We start from the raw sequence: 17405 nt of genomic DNA, 5'->3' as shown, positions 1-17405 counted from the left end.
TTTATCTAAGAAATTTATGAGACAACCACCATATAGGTAACAAGTGCCTGGTAACTAAGTATTCTACTACTGGGACCCAACTATTTAAAGAATGAAGTCCTTTAGTCGCACTAGGCCTTGGGCTCTACACCCATGCCCTACATGTACTCGCTGCAGTTAATGAAGACAATAATAGCCAGTTTGTTTCTACGGCTATCACGCTTTGGATTTTTTGTGTTTTTGGCTTCTTTTCACCTACAGATCTCAACAAAAATACAGTTCAGTAAATAGGCAGGGGTCAGTGTGACAAAAAGCACACATGGGTATAATGTACCATGCAGGATTGCTACAGGTGAACCAATTAAAACCCATAGACTAAAAAGTGTTTAACAGGTATGCCAAATTTTGGTCAGTAGAAAGCTTTCCTGCTAACCTGTCAGGGCATTTCCCTATGGACTAATCCTTTAGTGGTGCACATGATTTGTGGCTGCTCTCAAGCTGTCTGGCTCCCATAACAGATGAGAAAGAAGGTTTCTCTATATTATCCTTTAAGCGAACAATGCTGTTTTGGGGAACATCACCTTTTCATTGGGTAACTAATATAAATAAAACATACCTTTCTTTCCACACAGGAAGAAATTAGTCCAAAGTTTTTAGGATGCTGAACAAATCTATCAAAATGAAAGAAAAAAAATGCACTATAAGATACATAAAAAAAACACATTCGCAATAAGGATACACTATAAGAAGCAAATAATATATTCTTAAAATGGGTTAGGCAAAGATTTAAAGTGGTACTCCACTGGAATATCTTTTTTTTTTTTTTTTTTATCAACTGGTGACAGAAAGTTACACAGGATTTGTAAATTACTTCTATTAAAAAATGTTAATCCTTCCTGTACTTATCAGCTGTTCTGATTCACAGGAAGTCCTTTTCTTTTTGAATTTCCTTTCCTTCTGACCACAGTGCTCTCTGCTGACACCTCTGTCCATTTTAGGAACTGTCCAGAGCAGGATAGGTTTTCCATGGGGATTTGCTCCTACTCTGGACAGTTCCTAAAATGGACAGAGATGTCAGCAGAGAGCACTGTGGTCAGGCAAAAAGGAAATTCAAAAAGAAAAGAACTTCCTCTGTAGTATACAGCAGCTGATAAGTACTGGAAGGATTAAGGATTTTTTTATAGAAGTAATTTACAAATCTGTTTAACTTTCTGGCACCAGGTGATTTATAAAAAAAAAAAAAAAAAAAGTTTTCCAATGGAGCACCCCTTTAAATGTGTCACTTATGCATAGGGCATGTGACTTGTGAGTGATTGGTGGAGGTCTGACTGGTCATGATCAACTACAAGAAAAGAGTCATCTTGGGTAATGAAGCAGCAGAATGCACACTCGTCCGACACTCCAATATACTCTGCTATGTAGACAGACCAACAAGAAGAGAATGAAGCGAAGTCTGGTCCTTGTTCTTGTGGTTGGTGAAGGTCCCAATGCGATCAGACATGTATCACTCATCCACATATCCACAGACGTTTTAAATCTTAGGATATCAAATAGAGGCATTAAATCCCCACACTACAGCCAAATAATGAAGTCACCAATTGCTATACTGCAAATACTACATTAGATGAGAAAATAAACAGGAAAGTCATTCAATGGTAAAAAAAAAACCCAAAAAAATAAAAAACCCTTTCAGACACAGTAAATGGCTTAGAACAATGTCCATGTGTAAAGCTTTGCAGTCATACTTTGGCACTAAGAGCTCCGAAAGACAACATACAGCCAGAAGTGCAATTTAGTGTCAGCATGTGATGACAAACAAGTAACCAGCGGTAATGAATAGGGACTGGACCAGTGTTCCCCATACCAGTTGTTGCAAAACTCCAGCCAAAAGGTTGTCAGGACATGCTATGCAACAATAGTACATACACTAGCACATCTGTTTCAAGAAAACTTGTCTCTTGCTCCAAGTATTAGGACTCTTCATTTTCCAATTCATGAAAGTGTCCACAACACACAATCTTAGCTGAACTTCTAAACTACTCAAGATACCCTCATGTGTGGTGGGCTCTGCTCATTTCAGGGGATTTTTCACTCCATTTTTGTGATCACTGGGGGTCCCCAGCTGTTGGATTGCCAGTAATCAGCATCTTAAGAAGGAAATACCCTTTAATCGCTTAACCCCTTAAGGACTCGGCCCATTTGGGCCTTAAAGGGGTACTTCGGTGAAAAACATTTTTTTATTAACTGGCGCCAGAAAGATAAACAGATTTGTAAATTTCTTCTATAAAAAAAAAAAATCTTAATCCTTTTGGTACTTTTTAGCAGCTGTATGTTACAGAGAAAATTCTTTATTTTTTTTAATTTCTTTTTTGTGTTGTCCACAGTGCTCTCTGCTGACACCTCTGTCCGTGTCAGGAACTGTCCAGAGCAGCATAGGTTTGCTATGGGGATTTTCTCCTGCTCTGGACAGTTCCTGATATGGGCATCAGGTGTCAGTAGAGAGCACTGTGGACAACACAAAAATGAAATAAAAAAAATAAAGATTTTCCTCTGTAGCAAACAGCTGCTAAAAGTACTGAAAGGATTTAGATTTTTTAATAGACGTAATTTACAAATCTGTTTAACTTTCTGGCACCAGTTCATAAAAAAAAAATAAAATAAAATAAAAAAATAAGTTTTCCACCAGAGTACCCCTTTAAGGCATTTTCATTTTTCTTCCTCCTCGCCTTCTTAAAATCATAGCTCTTTTATATTTTCATCCACAGACTAGTATGAGGGCTTGTTTTTTGTGGGACCAGTTGTCCTTTGTAACGACATCACTCATTTTACCATAAAATTTATGGCGCAACCATTTTACCATACAATTTATGGCGCAACCAAAAAAACATACTATTTCCAAATTTTGGAAGGTTTCGTTTTCACAGTGTACAATTTACGGTAACAAGTGACATGTTCTCTTTATTCTGCGGGTCAAAATTAAAATGATACCCATGATTACATACTTTATTATTGTACCGCTTTAAAAAAAAAAAAAAAAATCATCAATCTTTTTAACCAAATTAGTATGTTTAAAATCCCTCTATTTTGACCACCTATACCTTTTTCATTTTTCCGTATAAGCGGCGGTATGTGGCCTCATTTTTTGCGCAGTGATCTCTACTTTTTATTGATACCACATTTGCGTATTTAAACTTGATACATTTTTCATAAATTTTTTTGGAATATGATGTGACAAAAAATATGCAATTTTGGACTTTTAAAATTTTTTACGTTTACGCCATTCTCCATAGGGGATCATTAACATTATATTTTTACAGTTCAGACCTTTATGCACGCGTCGTTACCAAATATGTCTATTCATAATTTCAATTTTTATTTAATTTTTTTGAACTTTTTGGGGGTAAAATGGGAAAGAGGGATATTTTAATTTTTTATTGGGGGAGGGGATTTTTCACTTTTTTCTTTTTGAACTTTTTTATGTCCCCATAGGGGACTATTTATAGCAAATCACTTGATTGCTAATACTGTTCAGTGATATGCATAGGGCATAGCATTGATCAGTATTATCGGCAATCTTCTGCTCTGGTCTGCTCGATCTATCAAGACGGACTGAGGCAGGGGAGGGGACCTCCCTCCGCCATTTTGGATGATCGGATCCCTGCGGGTGATCCGATCATCCATTTTTATGACCGCACTACCGCAGATGCAGTTATCAGTATTGATCACAGCATCTGAGAGGTTAATGGCGGACATAAGCGTGATCGCTCATGTCCACCATTACTGTTGGGTACCTGGCTGCAAATTTGCCACTGGTGCCCTGTGCTCTTCACAGATAAAAGCAGTATCAAACTGAGAACTGCTTGCAACATCCTTCAGCATGACCGGTTTGGTGGTGGGTCAGTAATGGTGTGGGGTGGCATTTCTTTGGGGGGGCCACACAGCCCTCCATGTGCTTGCCAGAGGTAGCCTGACTGCCATTAGGTACCGAGATGAGATCCTCGGACCCCTTGTTAGACCATATGCTGGTGCAGTTGGCCCTGGGTTCCTCCTAATGCAAGACAATGCTAGACCTCATGTGGCTGGAGTGTGTCAGCAGTTCCTGTAAGTGGAAGGCATTCATGCTATGGACTGGCCTGCCCGTTCCCCAGACCTGAATCCAATTGAGCACATCTGGGACATCACGTCTCGCTCCATCCACCAACACCACGTTGCACCACAGACTGTCCAGGAGTTGGCAGATGCTTTAGTCCAGGTCTGGGAGGACATCCCTCAGGAGACCATCCGCCACCTCATCAGGAGCATGCCCAGGCATTGTAGGGAGGTCATACGGGCACGTGGAGGCCACACACACTACTGAGCCTCATTTTGACTTGTTTTAAGGACATTACATAAAGTTGGATCAGCCTGTAGTGTGGTTTTCCACTTTGATTTTGAGCGTGACTCCATATCCAGACCTACATGGGTTGATACATTTGATTTCCATTGATAATTTTTGTGCGATTTTGTTGTCAGCACATTAAAATTTCATGAAAAGACGAAAGTATTTCAAACGATTAGTTCATTCATTCAGATCTAGGATGTTATCTTAGTGTTCCCTTTATTTTTTTGAGCAGTGTATATAGGTTACATTTTAAAAAAAAAAAAAAAAAAAAAAAAAAAAACTATACATTTTTGGTATGAAAATTAGTATGCTTAAAATTATCCTTTTCTGACCCCTGTAACTTTTTTTTATTTCCCTGTATGCAGGGATGTATGACAGTTCATTTTTGCCCCCGATCCGTAGTTTTTTCGATACCAATTTTGTTGTGATGGGACTTTTTAAATAGCTTTTGATGAATTGTTCTTAATGATATATGAAGTGACCAAAAAATAAGCAATTCTAGACTTTGGTATTTATTTTTTTTTTTACTTGTGCGCCATTTACCATGCAGTTTAATTAACATATTTTTATAGTTCTAACCATATAGGTTTGTTTATTTTTGCTTACATAATTTTATTTAAAAATGGGGTAATTCAAACTTATTAGGGAAATTGTTAATTCACATAAAAAAAAAATGGTTTTACATTTTTTATACTATTTTTAGGCTCCTTTCTATATGTTGCTCTGTTTTAAAGAGCTGTTAAAATGTCCCGTTAAGAAAACCCTTAAAAAACGGCCATTACAAAATCCCATTTAGGTCTATGGGATTTTTTGATTATCCGTTATCATCCGTTATGAATAACTGACTATTTGATGGGATTAAAAAACTTTACATGCACATATTTTTCTCCCATCACAAATAATGTCCTTATTGATACCAGGCTATAACGGGTGACCAAAAAATCCCATAGACTTAAATGGGATTTTGTAAGGGCTGTTTAACGGCCATTTTTAAGGGTTTTCTTAACGGGACATTGTAACGGGTCTCTAAAACGGAGCAACATAGTGTGAAAGGAGCCTAAGGTTGCATACACTGAACAATGCTATGCTATAGCATAACATTGATCAGGGTTATCAGCACTCCATTGCTCCAGCCTGCCATGGCTTCCTGGAGCATAGGAGCGCCGGCAGGGATGCAGGTTCTTGACTTCCCTCTGTACTCTCAGCTGGTGGGGACCTCTTGATAATGTCACGGGTGTCCCGAGCAGCTATTCTGAGCTACCGCAGAGTGATATTTGAGACTTTTGGACACGAGGATCCACTCTGATCCCAGTGTCTACAAGATTAATGCCAGACATCGGCCCGATCCGTTACGTCATGGGTAATAGCTAATAGCAGCCAGGACCATCCTGCCATGACACACTCTTGGCTCCTGAGCACGCTTTATAGAATTAGAGGGGACACAGGGCGTACATGTACGCCGTATCCTTAATGGGGTTAAAGACCACAACTGCTGCTTAACAAAATGTCTGCATGTAGCCCTGGTGCAAGATAGAATACATTTTACTGTACTCTCTAAAACAGTGTTTCCCAACCAGGGTGCCTCCAGCTGTTGCAAAACTACAACTCCCCGCATGCCCGGACAGCCGTTGGCTGTCCGGGCATGCTGGGAGTTGTAGTTTTGCAACAGCTGGAGGCACCCTGGTTGGGAAACGCTGCTCTAAAAGAACCCTTCACAACATGACTATTGAACACTAAAAACAGAAAAGCCATTACTTTTCTTTAAATATTTCCTTTTCGTGATCTGTCCAGACGTTCATGAACTGACGATCCTTATAAACTTTCATTGGATCTTCCATCAAGCCATTCATGTTAATGAACTTCACCCGTCGCTGCTCTGCATCGAACATCATGGGCGGAATGACAGATAGCTGTCGCATTTGCTTTTCATTATTCTGCCAAGGGAAAACAAGTTAAAAACAAAGATTTAGTCTAGTCTGCAGTAAAAACAGTACCTGGAGAAAAGATGGCACAATTCTGCTTCAACTTGTGCCATCTCTGTTTTTTACTATACATTAAATGAAAAATTTAAGAATAAAATAAAATTACATTCAGTAATTTGTGGTTTATCAGAGTTTTGTGTGACCTAGTTAATATTTACAAAGCTGGAAATATATCTCATTTAGCCATTGAAAGGTGCACTGTCATATTTCAGTCCTACATTTTATGTGTTGTTCACATGGTGTGGCTGTATTGGTGTGTGTGTTTTTTTCTTCCCTGCATTCCAGCCTCTTGTCTGCTTCTAATCAGACACTTTAAAAAAAAATTATCCTGCTTTCTCTTGCTCTATGGTATCAATCCCATGATGCCTCAGCACATGAGCAGCTAGAGTCAGTGCTATCCCTGCCTACTGGGTGGACAGCTATTTTTTAATTAGTGCAAACTATATATGTGCCAGATTCATCACATAAATCTGGTGCACCTGTCCAGCGCAAGTTTAGACTTACTATTAAAAATATACAAAAAATGTGGGAGCTCAAAGTAAAAAAGAGGGAAAACCTATACCGAGGATACTGCGTTGCACATACCCATGTGCCAATAAAGAGTACCAATAGTATAAAAAGGGAGGCAGTCCTGCTAGGCTAGGTCAGAGTAAAAGATATATGAAAATTTGAAATAAGAGAAAGAGTAAACGTGTCTAAAATAGCATAAAATAATGACATTTATTTAGAAAATGATGTGAGGTCTGCGGCAGGGCCCTTGTCGCAGACTGGTCACTAGATAAAATGTTTACAATGGTATAAAATACTAAAAACATAAACAGTGATATTACACTTCAACAATTGGACAATGAGACAATGAAAGTGGGGCAATGGGACAGTCCAAACAGTATCTGTTTAGTTATACTGTAAAGTCATATTATAGGAGCCGGGATTAATAAAGTGCATGGCAAAAAAGTTAATAATCCAAAAGGGAAATTTTCAGTACCGCTGGAGCCCAGTATAAACATTTTTAGGTGCAGAGATACAGGCGATGCCCCCTCTACCCCGGCGGCACGGGGACTGAACGCAAGAGGGCAATCGCTATACAGTTCAGGCCCTTTGTGCCTCTTACCGGCTACAGTGTGCACGGTCAGATGTGTGCGGCTGTGCTTGCGTTCCGGATGCACGTCCCTCTGTCCCGGCGGCACGGGAGAAATGTAGGACGGGTGATAGGATCCGGTGCTGGGGTCGGAGATGATGGCTGGGAAGCAGGGAAGCAGCGTGTGGCAGCGCTGTGAAGCCTAGCGATCGTAGCAGCGTATGGCAGCGCTGGAGGTATCCTCTCTATCCCGACGGCACAGGGAGCAGGTGAGAGAGTAGGTGAGGACCGGCAATGTGGTAACGATTGTCTCAGATGATGTGCAGGGTTGTCTTAACACCAGACGCGTTTCGGGAAGCTGCATCCCCTTTTTCAATGATGAAGGTTCAGTCTTCCTTATAGTGGGCCACAATCTAGGAGGCTCCAGAGCTACTGAAAATTTCCCTTTTGGATTATTAACTTTTTTGCCATGCGCTTTATCTGGATTAATCCCGGCTCCTATAATATGACTTTACAGTATAACTAAACAGATACTGTTTGCACTGTCCCATTGCCCCACTTTCATTGTCTCATTGTCCAATAGTTGAAGTGTAATATCACTGTTTATATTTTTAGTATTTTATACCACTGTAAACATTTTATCTAGTGACCAGTCTGCAACAAGGGCCCTGCCGCAGACCTCACATCATTTTCTAAATAAATGTCATTATTTTATTCTATTTTAGACAAGTTTTCTCTTCTTTCTAATTTTTGACCATATATCTTTTACTCTTACCTAGCCTAGCCGGACTGCCTCCCTTTTTATACTATTAGACTTAATATTAGTTGGCTTACATTAAAGGAGATATCTCATGAAAAAAAGCATATCCCATATCCGCAGGGTCCTGAGCACTGGGGACACCCCCGTGATCTCATTTATGGAGCCCAGGCTCTCCCCTGGAGCACCGCGTCACGAACCCACACATCTTTTTATGGGAGAGCCAAAGATAGCCAAACGGCTCTCCCATAGAGATATGTTGAGTGGGCATGGCGTCGAGGCCCCATGCAGGAAGATTGCGGGGAGCCCAGTGCTCGGACCCCCCACGATCTAAAACTCATCGCCTATCCTGCGGATAGGGAATACGTTTTTATCCATGAAACTGCTCCTTTAAAGAGTACCTGTCATCAAACCATATTTTCTAAACTAACTCCGATTATATTCCCTAACTACTCCTAACACCCCTCCCACCCTTAAAAAAAAATTTCCGAGCTTTAAAAAGCTGTGTATCATACCTTTCCCCTTGCTTACATTTTGTGAGCTCCCGGCAGGAGAAAGTGGGCGTTCCCCAGCAGGCGCCAAGTCACTGAAGCCTGTGAGAGCTGTGCCTCGCCATGTCCCGCACGCACTTCCTGAGTTTGGTCTCCTGCCAGGCCGGGATGAGACCAAACTGTTTGACTTGTGCAGGGAACAGAACAGAGTCACCTAGTGGCCGTTTTTTCAATCACATTAAAAACATATAAAAAGGTTGAGAATTTTAACAGCAAGTTAAAAGCAAAATGTCTTAATTACATAAAGAACAATATATTAAAAGTTTGGTTTAGTGACAGGTACTCTTTAAACCAGAATTGTGTGGTAATATTTGGAACATTAGGCAACACCCCATTTTTACCGAGGCCATAACTCTTTTCCCGACATGTCATGCCCTTTTAGGAGGAGGCAGAAAGGTGTCTAGATATTAATGTGGAGCAAATAACAGACAGGTTTTGGGGTTATTTTGGAATATATAAAGTCACAATTCTGGCACATTTACAATAGTAATTCCATCCCAGTGTCCTTATCTTCTATATTCTTCTAAACAATCCCTAAAGGCTCATTCACAAAGCAGAGTTTTTCCAGGCGGACATTCTGCGTGTGGAGGGCGCAGTCTCCATAGACAACAATGTATTTCAGAGAGAATTATACTGAAAGAATGAACATGTGGAATTTGAATTTCCGCTGCAATATTTACCGTCCTGGAAACTCAACAGAATCCCACTGAAAACCAATGGGAGGCTGCTGCATCAGAATTCTCAAACTGAATTTTTACACTGGAGTCCGCTCCGAAATTCTGCCATGTGAATGGGCCCTTAGAGACCAAGGGAGAGGGGGGTTTATCTCTTATACCGTTATTGGATAAAAAGTGAACTGGCCTACGATGAATTAAATTTATTAAGAGGCGAGAGCCACTAATAATAATTATAATGTTGTGCATTCATTTATCACATCTGCGCTCTATAGACAGACCCACAGGCAGCCTTTATCAATAGAACATGATCGGCAGCCATGATAACCATGGCAACGAATCATTGTCTATGAGACGCTTATACTCCGTATAAGTATACCCATGTATTAAAAGGCAGGTCACAATGCAGCGGGACCAGAGCCGGGTGAATAGCAGGGGAACAGAGCTGCTGCGTTAGACAGGAAGAAGGGGTACTCAGGTGGAAAAAAAAATTTTTGTTAATTAACTGGGGCCAGAAAGGAAAACCGACTTGTAAATTACTTCTATTAATAAATCTTTATCCTTCCAGTACTTATTAGCTGCTGAATACAACAGAGAAAAGTTATTTTCTTTTTGAATTTATTTTTCTTTTTGTCCACAGTGCTCTCTGCTGACACCTCTGTCCGTATCAGGAACTGTCCAGAGCAAATCCCCATAGCAAATCTATGCTGCTCTGAACAGTTCCTGATACAGACAGAGGTGTCAGCAGAGAGCACTGTGTAAAGAAAAAAAAAAAAGAAATCCAAAAACAAAAAGAACTTCTCTGTAATATACAGATGCTAATAAGCACTGGAAGGATAAAGATTTTTTTAATAGAAGCAATTTACAAATCTGTTTAACTTTCTGGCACCAGTTGATTAAAAAGAAAAAAAAAAGTTATATACAATATAACTCACATGGATAGTGATCGTATGGGAAGAATTGCTGCAACAAATGTGTAACAGGGAAGTAGTAAATGGCAAAGGAATCAAGTTTTTCTAAAAGTAATGCATTCAGAGATTATAATTAAAACAATTGGTGGGGGAGGGGGATAATGTGCACAATTCTGGAAGTTACATTTGTTGTAATCTGCACTGTAACTAATAAAGGAATTATGAAATTGATGAAAAGAAAAAATTGCCATATATTAAATAGAAAGGCAAAAAGGCATAGGAAAGGAAACTAGTAAAAACCATTAAAGGGGTACTCCCGTTGCCCAAGCGTTTTGAACATTTTGTTCCGAACGCTTGGAGCAGGCGGCGGGGGGGTTGTGACATCACGGCCACACACCCTCAATGCAAGTCTATGGGAGGGGGCGTGGCTGTCGCCACGCCCCCTCCCATAGACTTGCGTTGAAGGGGTGTGACATTACCCAGCATTCTAAATGAACGCTAGGTGCTGCACAGAGATCGTGGGGGTCCCAGCAGTGGGACTCCCGCGATCAGACATCTTATCCCCTATCCTTTCTAGGGGCGGAGTACCCCTTTAAGAACAACTAGAGTTAGACTTGAAAAGCCTACAGAGTCTCACAAAATGCAAACAAGCCAAAGCTAGACAAATGAACTTCATTAAAATTCAGTACACCGCATACTCAGCTGGCATATGAACAGAAGGATTGGAGCGCCCGGCAGAGATGACGCGGCTTGAAGGTTTTAATTAAAAGTCTTAGCTTATGATGTACGGATATTATTACAGCCGGAAAACATTGTTATAATGAACTCACCTCCTGCTCAGAAAGGCCATCAATGATTTCGGAGATCTCATGTTCGCTTCTAGCAATGGTTGCAGACAGTCCACCTCCCCTCTGACCAACCCTTAAACAAAGCATATGGACATCATTAATATGATGGGAAAGGCTTGGGTCATGTCTACCTTCCTTGATGCTTGGTGTCACAGGCTAGAATCAAGCTAAATCAACACAGAATCAATCGATTGCAATTACGGACATGACTATAAGAAATTTGGAAAAAAAGGTACAATGCACAACTGTAAATATAGGAACAGCTCCCTCCAAAAAACAGCAGATTGCCATTACCTTGTACTGGAGCCCACACAGAACTGCTCTTATTGCTGAGGAAGCAAGCTGCATTGGCTGCAGCAATGCTGAAGAAAATCTGCGGCTCCTAGCACCCACTGATCTCAAAGGCCCAGATTTCTCAAAACTTTTCATTCTTGGGATACGTTCACAGGTACAGGATCTGCTGCACAATTTCTGCAGCCGATTTTTGCCATCAATTGAAAAAGTTAATGGGTAGCAAAAGCAGCTACACAAAATATGCAGCAGATCCTGTACGTGTGAACGTACCTTTACTATGCAAACCTAAACTAGACAAGACTGCATGATACTGGGATAAATCTACTACATTTCTAGACTAAGTTTAGACCAATCATTTTCACCCTAAGTCTCCAAATTGCAGACCTCCAGCTCATGCAAAACTACAATTCCCAGCATGCTTAGGCAGCGAATGGAGTCCCGGGCATGCTGGGAGTTTAATTTTGCTAGAGTTTGGAGACCACTACTTTACACCCAAATTTTGAGGCAAAATCTTGGCACATGAAAAGCACTCCATGTGAAGCTGTGCCCACTTCCTGATCAATTCGTGCCCCTTTTTCTATAAACCATGCCACCTTGTCAAGCAGCAAATATTTTACGGTTCATGATCGTAGTGGCACAAATTAGAGCTAGAAGTGTAGTATACTGAGTGACCATAAATGTACAAAGTCCTCCAAATAAGGGGGGGGGTGAGTCCCCTTTTACTTAAAAATTTTAAAAGGGGCCCTTTTAAATACTGAATACTACAATGGAAATTCTTTTCTTTTTGGAAAACAGAGCTCTCTGCTGACATCATGACCACATTGCTCTCTGCTGACATCTCTGACCATTTTAAGAACTGTCCAGAGCAGGAGAAAATCCCCATAGAAAACATATGCTGCTCTGGACAGTTCCTAAAATGGACAGAGATGTCAGGAGAGAGCACTGTGGTCATGATGTCAGCAGAAAGCTCTGTGTTCCAAAAAGAAAAGAATTTCCACTGTGGTATTCAGCAGCTAATAAGTACTGGATTAAGATTTTTTAACAGAAGTAATTTACAAATCTGTTAAACTTTCTGGCACCAGTTGATTTAGAAAAAAAAAAATGGTTTTCCACCGTAGTACCCCTTTAACCATGAGAAAATGTACCTTTGAAACCTCTCTTGCTGCTCGCGCTGTTTGCGAATTTCCGGGAACTGCTTCTCATAGTATTCTCTGGTTTTGCTTTCCTTGGCTTTCCTTCTTGGGTTGTTTTCTATCCGGTCTACTTTTTTTTCCCAGGCCTCCATTAGCTGATCATAACGTTGACAAATGTTCTGTTCCTGTAAAGCAGAAGAGAAATCACATTATGTCCTTCAGTAAGCAGGAGGATAACCAAGGATATTCAAGTGCCACTTCACAAGGATTTTAGGAACTAATAAAAACAAAAAAGCCTCTTTCTTCATGGCAGAAGCCAACAACATAATGTGATTTCAATACTTATAGGTATAAAAAAAGCTCATGTCAGATAAGGTAACTTGCAATTAATTTTTTTAGAAGTGTACGTGCCTTTCAGTCCCTTTTATGAGTACAGAAGAAACCATACATACCCTTTGCTTTCTTGCATGGTTTCTTCTCTTGAAAAACAAAATGAGCTTCTTCCTCATCACCTGATTTCTGCAACAGAAACATTTACAAAAAGATAAATATGCAACGCCTAAGATTGTATATAGGAACAATAGTTTTTTCTGACCTTGCGAACTCTAAACTAAAAAAAAAAAAAATTGGGTGTATTACCCATAGCAACAACACCAAATATTTTTTCCCATTTTTCCCGATACTAGAGACCAAAAACACTTTCTCTGAGAAATATGTATACATATTAGAAAAATATACACACACACAATGCATTTGGAAAAGTCTGCAGACCTTGTGCTACAAAGAAGGGTAGAAAGTTCCCAAATCAAGGAGTGCAAACCATAAGGCATCATTCCCAAAAAAACTGGAGGCTGTAATCACTGCCAAATAGGCTTAAACTACGTGCTGAGTAAAGGGTGTAAATACGTATGCCAATGCAATGTTTTAGTCTTTCCTTTTCAATAAAATTGCAGAGATTCCTAGCATTCGGTTTTTACCTTTTCATCATGGGGTATTAAATGCAGAATGATGCCTTATGGTCGCAACATAAAGTGTGAATTTTTTTATAAATATTAAATATATATATATTTATAATGTACATGATAGATAGAGATAATAGAGATGATAGAGAGAGTTGATGATGATAGAGATGATAGAGATAGAGGAGATAGAGATAAAAAAAAAATATATATATATATATATATATATATATATATATATATATATATATATATATATATAGATAGATAGATAGCGAGACAGAGAGACACAGAGAGAGACAGAGAGAGAGAGAGAGACACAGAGAGTGAGACACAGAGAGAGAGAGACAGACAGACCGAGAGAGAGAGACAGAGAGAGAGAGACAGAGAGAGAGAGACAGAGAGAGAGAGACAGACCGAGAGAGACAGAGAGAGAGAGAGAGAGAGAGACAGACCGAGAAAAAGAGACAGAGAGACAGAGAGAGAGAGACAGACCGAGAGAGACAGAGAGAGAGAGAGAGAGAGACAGACCGAGAGAGAGAGACAGACAGACAGAGATAGATGAAAGAACTAAAACTCCTCGCAACAGCTGTCCGGGCATGTTGGGAGTTGTAGTTTTGAAACAGCTGGAAGTCCAGTTTGGAGACCACTGATCTCAACAGTCTACATATGCACTAAATTTATCAAAACAGCCAGAGCAGCTCTGATAAATCTGACACCTTTAAATGCTGTACACCTTAGGCTGGGTTCACATCACGTTTTTACCAATACGGGACCGCATACGGCTGGGGGGAGCTAAAACCTTGCGCTCCCGTATTTCTGCCGTATGGCGTCCGTATGTAATTCATTTCAATGAGCCGACCGGAGTGAAACACTGACTCCTGTCGGCTTATTTTTGCCCCGTATGCGGTTTTCCATCAGATCTCAAACCGTGGTCGACTACGGTTTTAGGTGCGGTGGGAAAACCGCATACAGGGCAAAAATGAGTGAAACGCTGACTCCTGTCGGCTCATTGAAATGAATTACATACGGGTGGCATATGGCAGGGATACGTGAGCGCAAGGTTTTAGCTCCCCCAGCCATATGCGCTCCCGTATTGGTAAAAACGTGATGTGAATCCAGCCTTAGTTAGCACTGTGTAGACAGTGTTTCCCAACCAGGGTGCCTCCAGCCGTTGATTTATACAAATACATAAAAACTGAAAAACATTTGACTAGAGCATCAGCTTGTACAAGGTTTTGTTGTCTGTTTCCATGGAGATACAAGTCTGTATAAGAACTAAAGAAACAAAATGTTATGACCTGTTGTACAATTTATTCATTTTTAATTTTTAAGCGATTATGTCAATTTATTTGGTCAACGATTTCAGCAATTTGTAGTAAAACACAGCAAAACTGCATGCGGTAATTAGTTGCAGTACCGCCAAGTAGCCGCAACGTGTGAACACAGTCAAAAATCAACCTGTAGTGTCTTTTACATGGGACAAGCAGAGCACTTTAATAAGCCTCCACACGTCTCAAATCAATTACAGATCAATTACAGGCCCAAGAATGATAATTCGAACAGTCCTACAATTTAATAACAGTCGGGTCACACCCCGTTTCCACAGGGCGATGTGCAGCAGAATCATTTTAATGGGGGGACACGCGGGGCTCTGGGCCCCCGAGGGAGGACACGCGGGGCTCTGGGCCCCCGTACACTGGAGGACACGCGGGGCTCTGGGCCCCCGTACACTGGAGGACACGCGGGGCTCTGGGCCCCCGTACACTGGAGGACACGCGGGGCTCTGGGCCCCCGTACACTGGAGGACACGCGGGGCTCTGGGCCCCCGTACACTGGAGGACACGCGGGGCTCTGGGCCCCCGTACACTGGAGGACACGCGGGGCTCTGGGCCCCCGTACACTGGAGGACACGCGGGGCTCTGGGCCCCCGTACACTGGAGGACACGCGGGGCTCTGGGCCCCCGTACACTGGAGGACACGCGGGGCTCTGGGCCCCCGTACACTGGAGGACACGCGGGGCTCTGGGCCCCCGTACACTGGAGGACACGCGGGGCTCTGGGCCCCCGTACACTGGAGGACACGCGGGGCTCTGGGCCCCCGTACACTGGAGGACACGCGGGGCTCTGGGCCCCCGTACACTGGAGGACACGCGGGGCTCTGGGCCCCCGTACACTGGAGGACACGCGGGGCTCTGGGCCCCCGTACACTGGAGGACACGCGGGGCTCTGGGCCCCCGTACACTGGAGGACACGCGGGGCTCTGGGCCCCCGTACACTGGAGGACACGCGGGGCTCCGTACACTGGAGGACACGCGGGGCTCTGTACACTGGAGGACACGCGGGGCTCTGTACACTGGAGGACACGCGGGGCTCTGTACACTGGAGGACAAGCGGGGCTCTGTACACTGAGGACAAGCGGGGCTCTGTACACTGAGGACAAGCGGGGCTCTGTACACTGAGGACAAGCGGGGCTCTGTACACTGAGGACAAGCGGGGCTCTGTACACTGAGGACAAGCGGGGCTCTGTACACTGAGGACAAGCGGGGCTCTGTACACTGAGGACAAGCGGGGCTCTGTACACTGAGGACAAGCGGGGCTCTGTACACTGAGGACAAGCGGGGCTCTGTACACTGAGGACAAGCGGGGCTCTGTACACTGAGGACAAGCGGGGCTCTGTACACTGAGGACAAGCGGGGCTCTGTACACTGAGGACAAGCGGGGCTCTGTACACTGAGGACAAGCGGGGCTCTGTACACTGAGGACAAGCGGGGCTCTGTACACTGAGGACAAGCGGGGCTCTGTGCACTGAGGACAAGCGGGGCTCTGTGCACTGAGGACAAGCGGGGCTCTGTGCACTGAGGACAAGCGGGGCTCTGTGCACTGAGGACAAGCGGGGCTCTGTACACTGAGGACAAGCGGGGCTCTGTACACTGAGGACAAGCGGGGCTCTGTACACTGAGGACAAGCGGGGCTCTGTACACTGAGGACAAGCGGGGCTCTGTACACTGAGGACAAGCGGGGCTCTGTACACTGAGGACAAGCGGGGCTCTGTACACTGAGGACAAGCGGGGCTCTGTACACAGAGCCTCTATGGCACACCCCCTGGGTAACACAGCAGGATGATTAACAAGCCACCAGCCTGCATAGAGCCGGGCTTGTCCCACCCATTCCTCCAGGGACAAGACATAATTTTTTCACCCAAAAACACACACATTTTTAATCGATGTATATTAAAAATATACATATGGTATTATCTACATTATATAAAAAGTTTTTTGCAAATGAAAGTGCCAATTTAAAGGCTATGTCCACACCAGAGCCTCATTTCAGCTGAGCAAACAGAACAAAAAATAAAAATAAATATAGCTGATAGCTGTTAGTATTTATGTATATTATGCAAATGTAAATAATTGAACCACACCAAAAAACTGCAGTATGTCTTAGATAACCGAGAGCCATTTTTACTAAACAGTTTTCTGTCTAAAAGAAATCAAAAGGAACCGATCAATGTACATAGAGATATCAAAATACGTGACCGCAATTTAATAGAAACATATGCTGGATTTTAAAAGGTAAAAACCTTCCAGAGAGGTCAATATTTGGGTTCATGATGCCAGTAAAGTGTGAATAAAAGGGGGAACCAATACATAACAGCAAGTGGTATGAAGCATCTGCATTGCAGTTATCTGGCTGAGGCAGAGAAATGTTTTAATCGTACATTGTTTTCGAAAACCTCTATTCCCTAAAATACATGTTAGGATTTGAGGGACCATTATACACAGACCAACTATTAGACTTTCATTACGATACACCATTAAAGGAAAACAGTCACCCGTTCACCCGCACTATAACCCAA

At 42.3% G+C, this 17405-nt stretch overlaps 1 protein-coding gene across 11 annotated transcripts in view; it reads right to left on the bottom strand.

Annotated features, from left to right (window-relative positions):
- Positions 1–17405, bottom strand: part of NCOR1 (nuclear receptor corepressor 1) — a 193511-nt gene that overhangs the window by 100946 nt on the left and 75160 nt on the right. For 6 of the 11 annotated variants that reach the window (XM_056559210.1, XM_056559218.1, XM_056559214.1 and 3 more), the window contains exons 9-14: positions 13041–13107; positions 12601–12773; positions 11144–11234; positions 8709–8882; positions 6116–6294; positions 596–650 (exon numbers count right to left, since the gene is read on the bottom strand). In XM_056559210.1, the coding sequence (XP_056415185.1) occupies positions 596–650; positions 6116–6294; positions 8709–8882; positions 11144–11234; positions 12601–12773; positions 13041–13107 (739 nt within the window). The remainder of the gene's footprint in view (positions 1–595; positions 651–6115; positions 6295–8708; positions 8883–11143; positions 11235–12600; positions 12774–13040; positions 13108–17405) is intronic. The other 5 variants (XM_056559217.1, XM_056559219.1, XM_056559220.1 and 2 more) reach the window with 2 other exon arrangements.

Source organism: Hyla sarda, chromosome 2, assembly GCF_029499605.1.
Source record: "Hyla sarda isolate aHylSar1 chromosome 2, aHylSar1.hap1, whole genome shotgun sequence".
Lineage (NCBI taxonomy): Eukaryota > Metazoa > Chordata > Amphibia > Anura > Hylidae > Hyla > Hyla sarda.
Note: the sequence above shows the minus strand (reverse complement) of the source record. Positions and strands in the feature narration are given on the sequence as shown.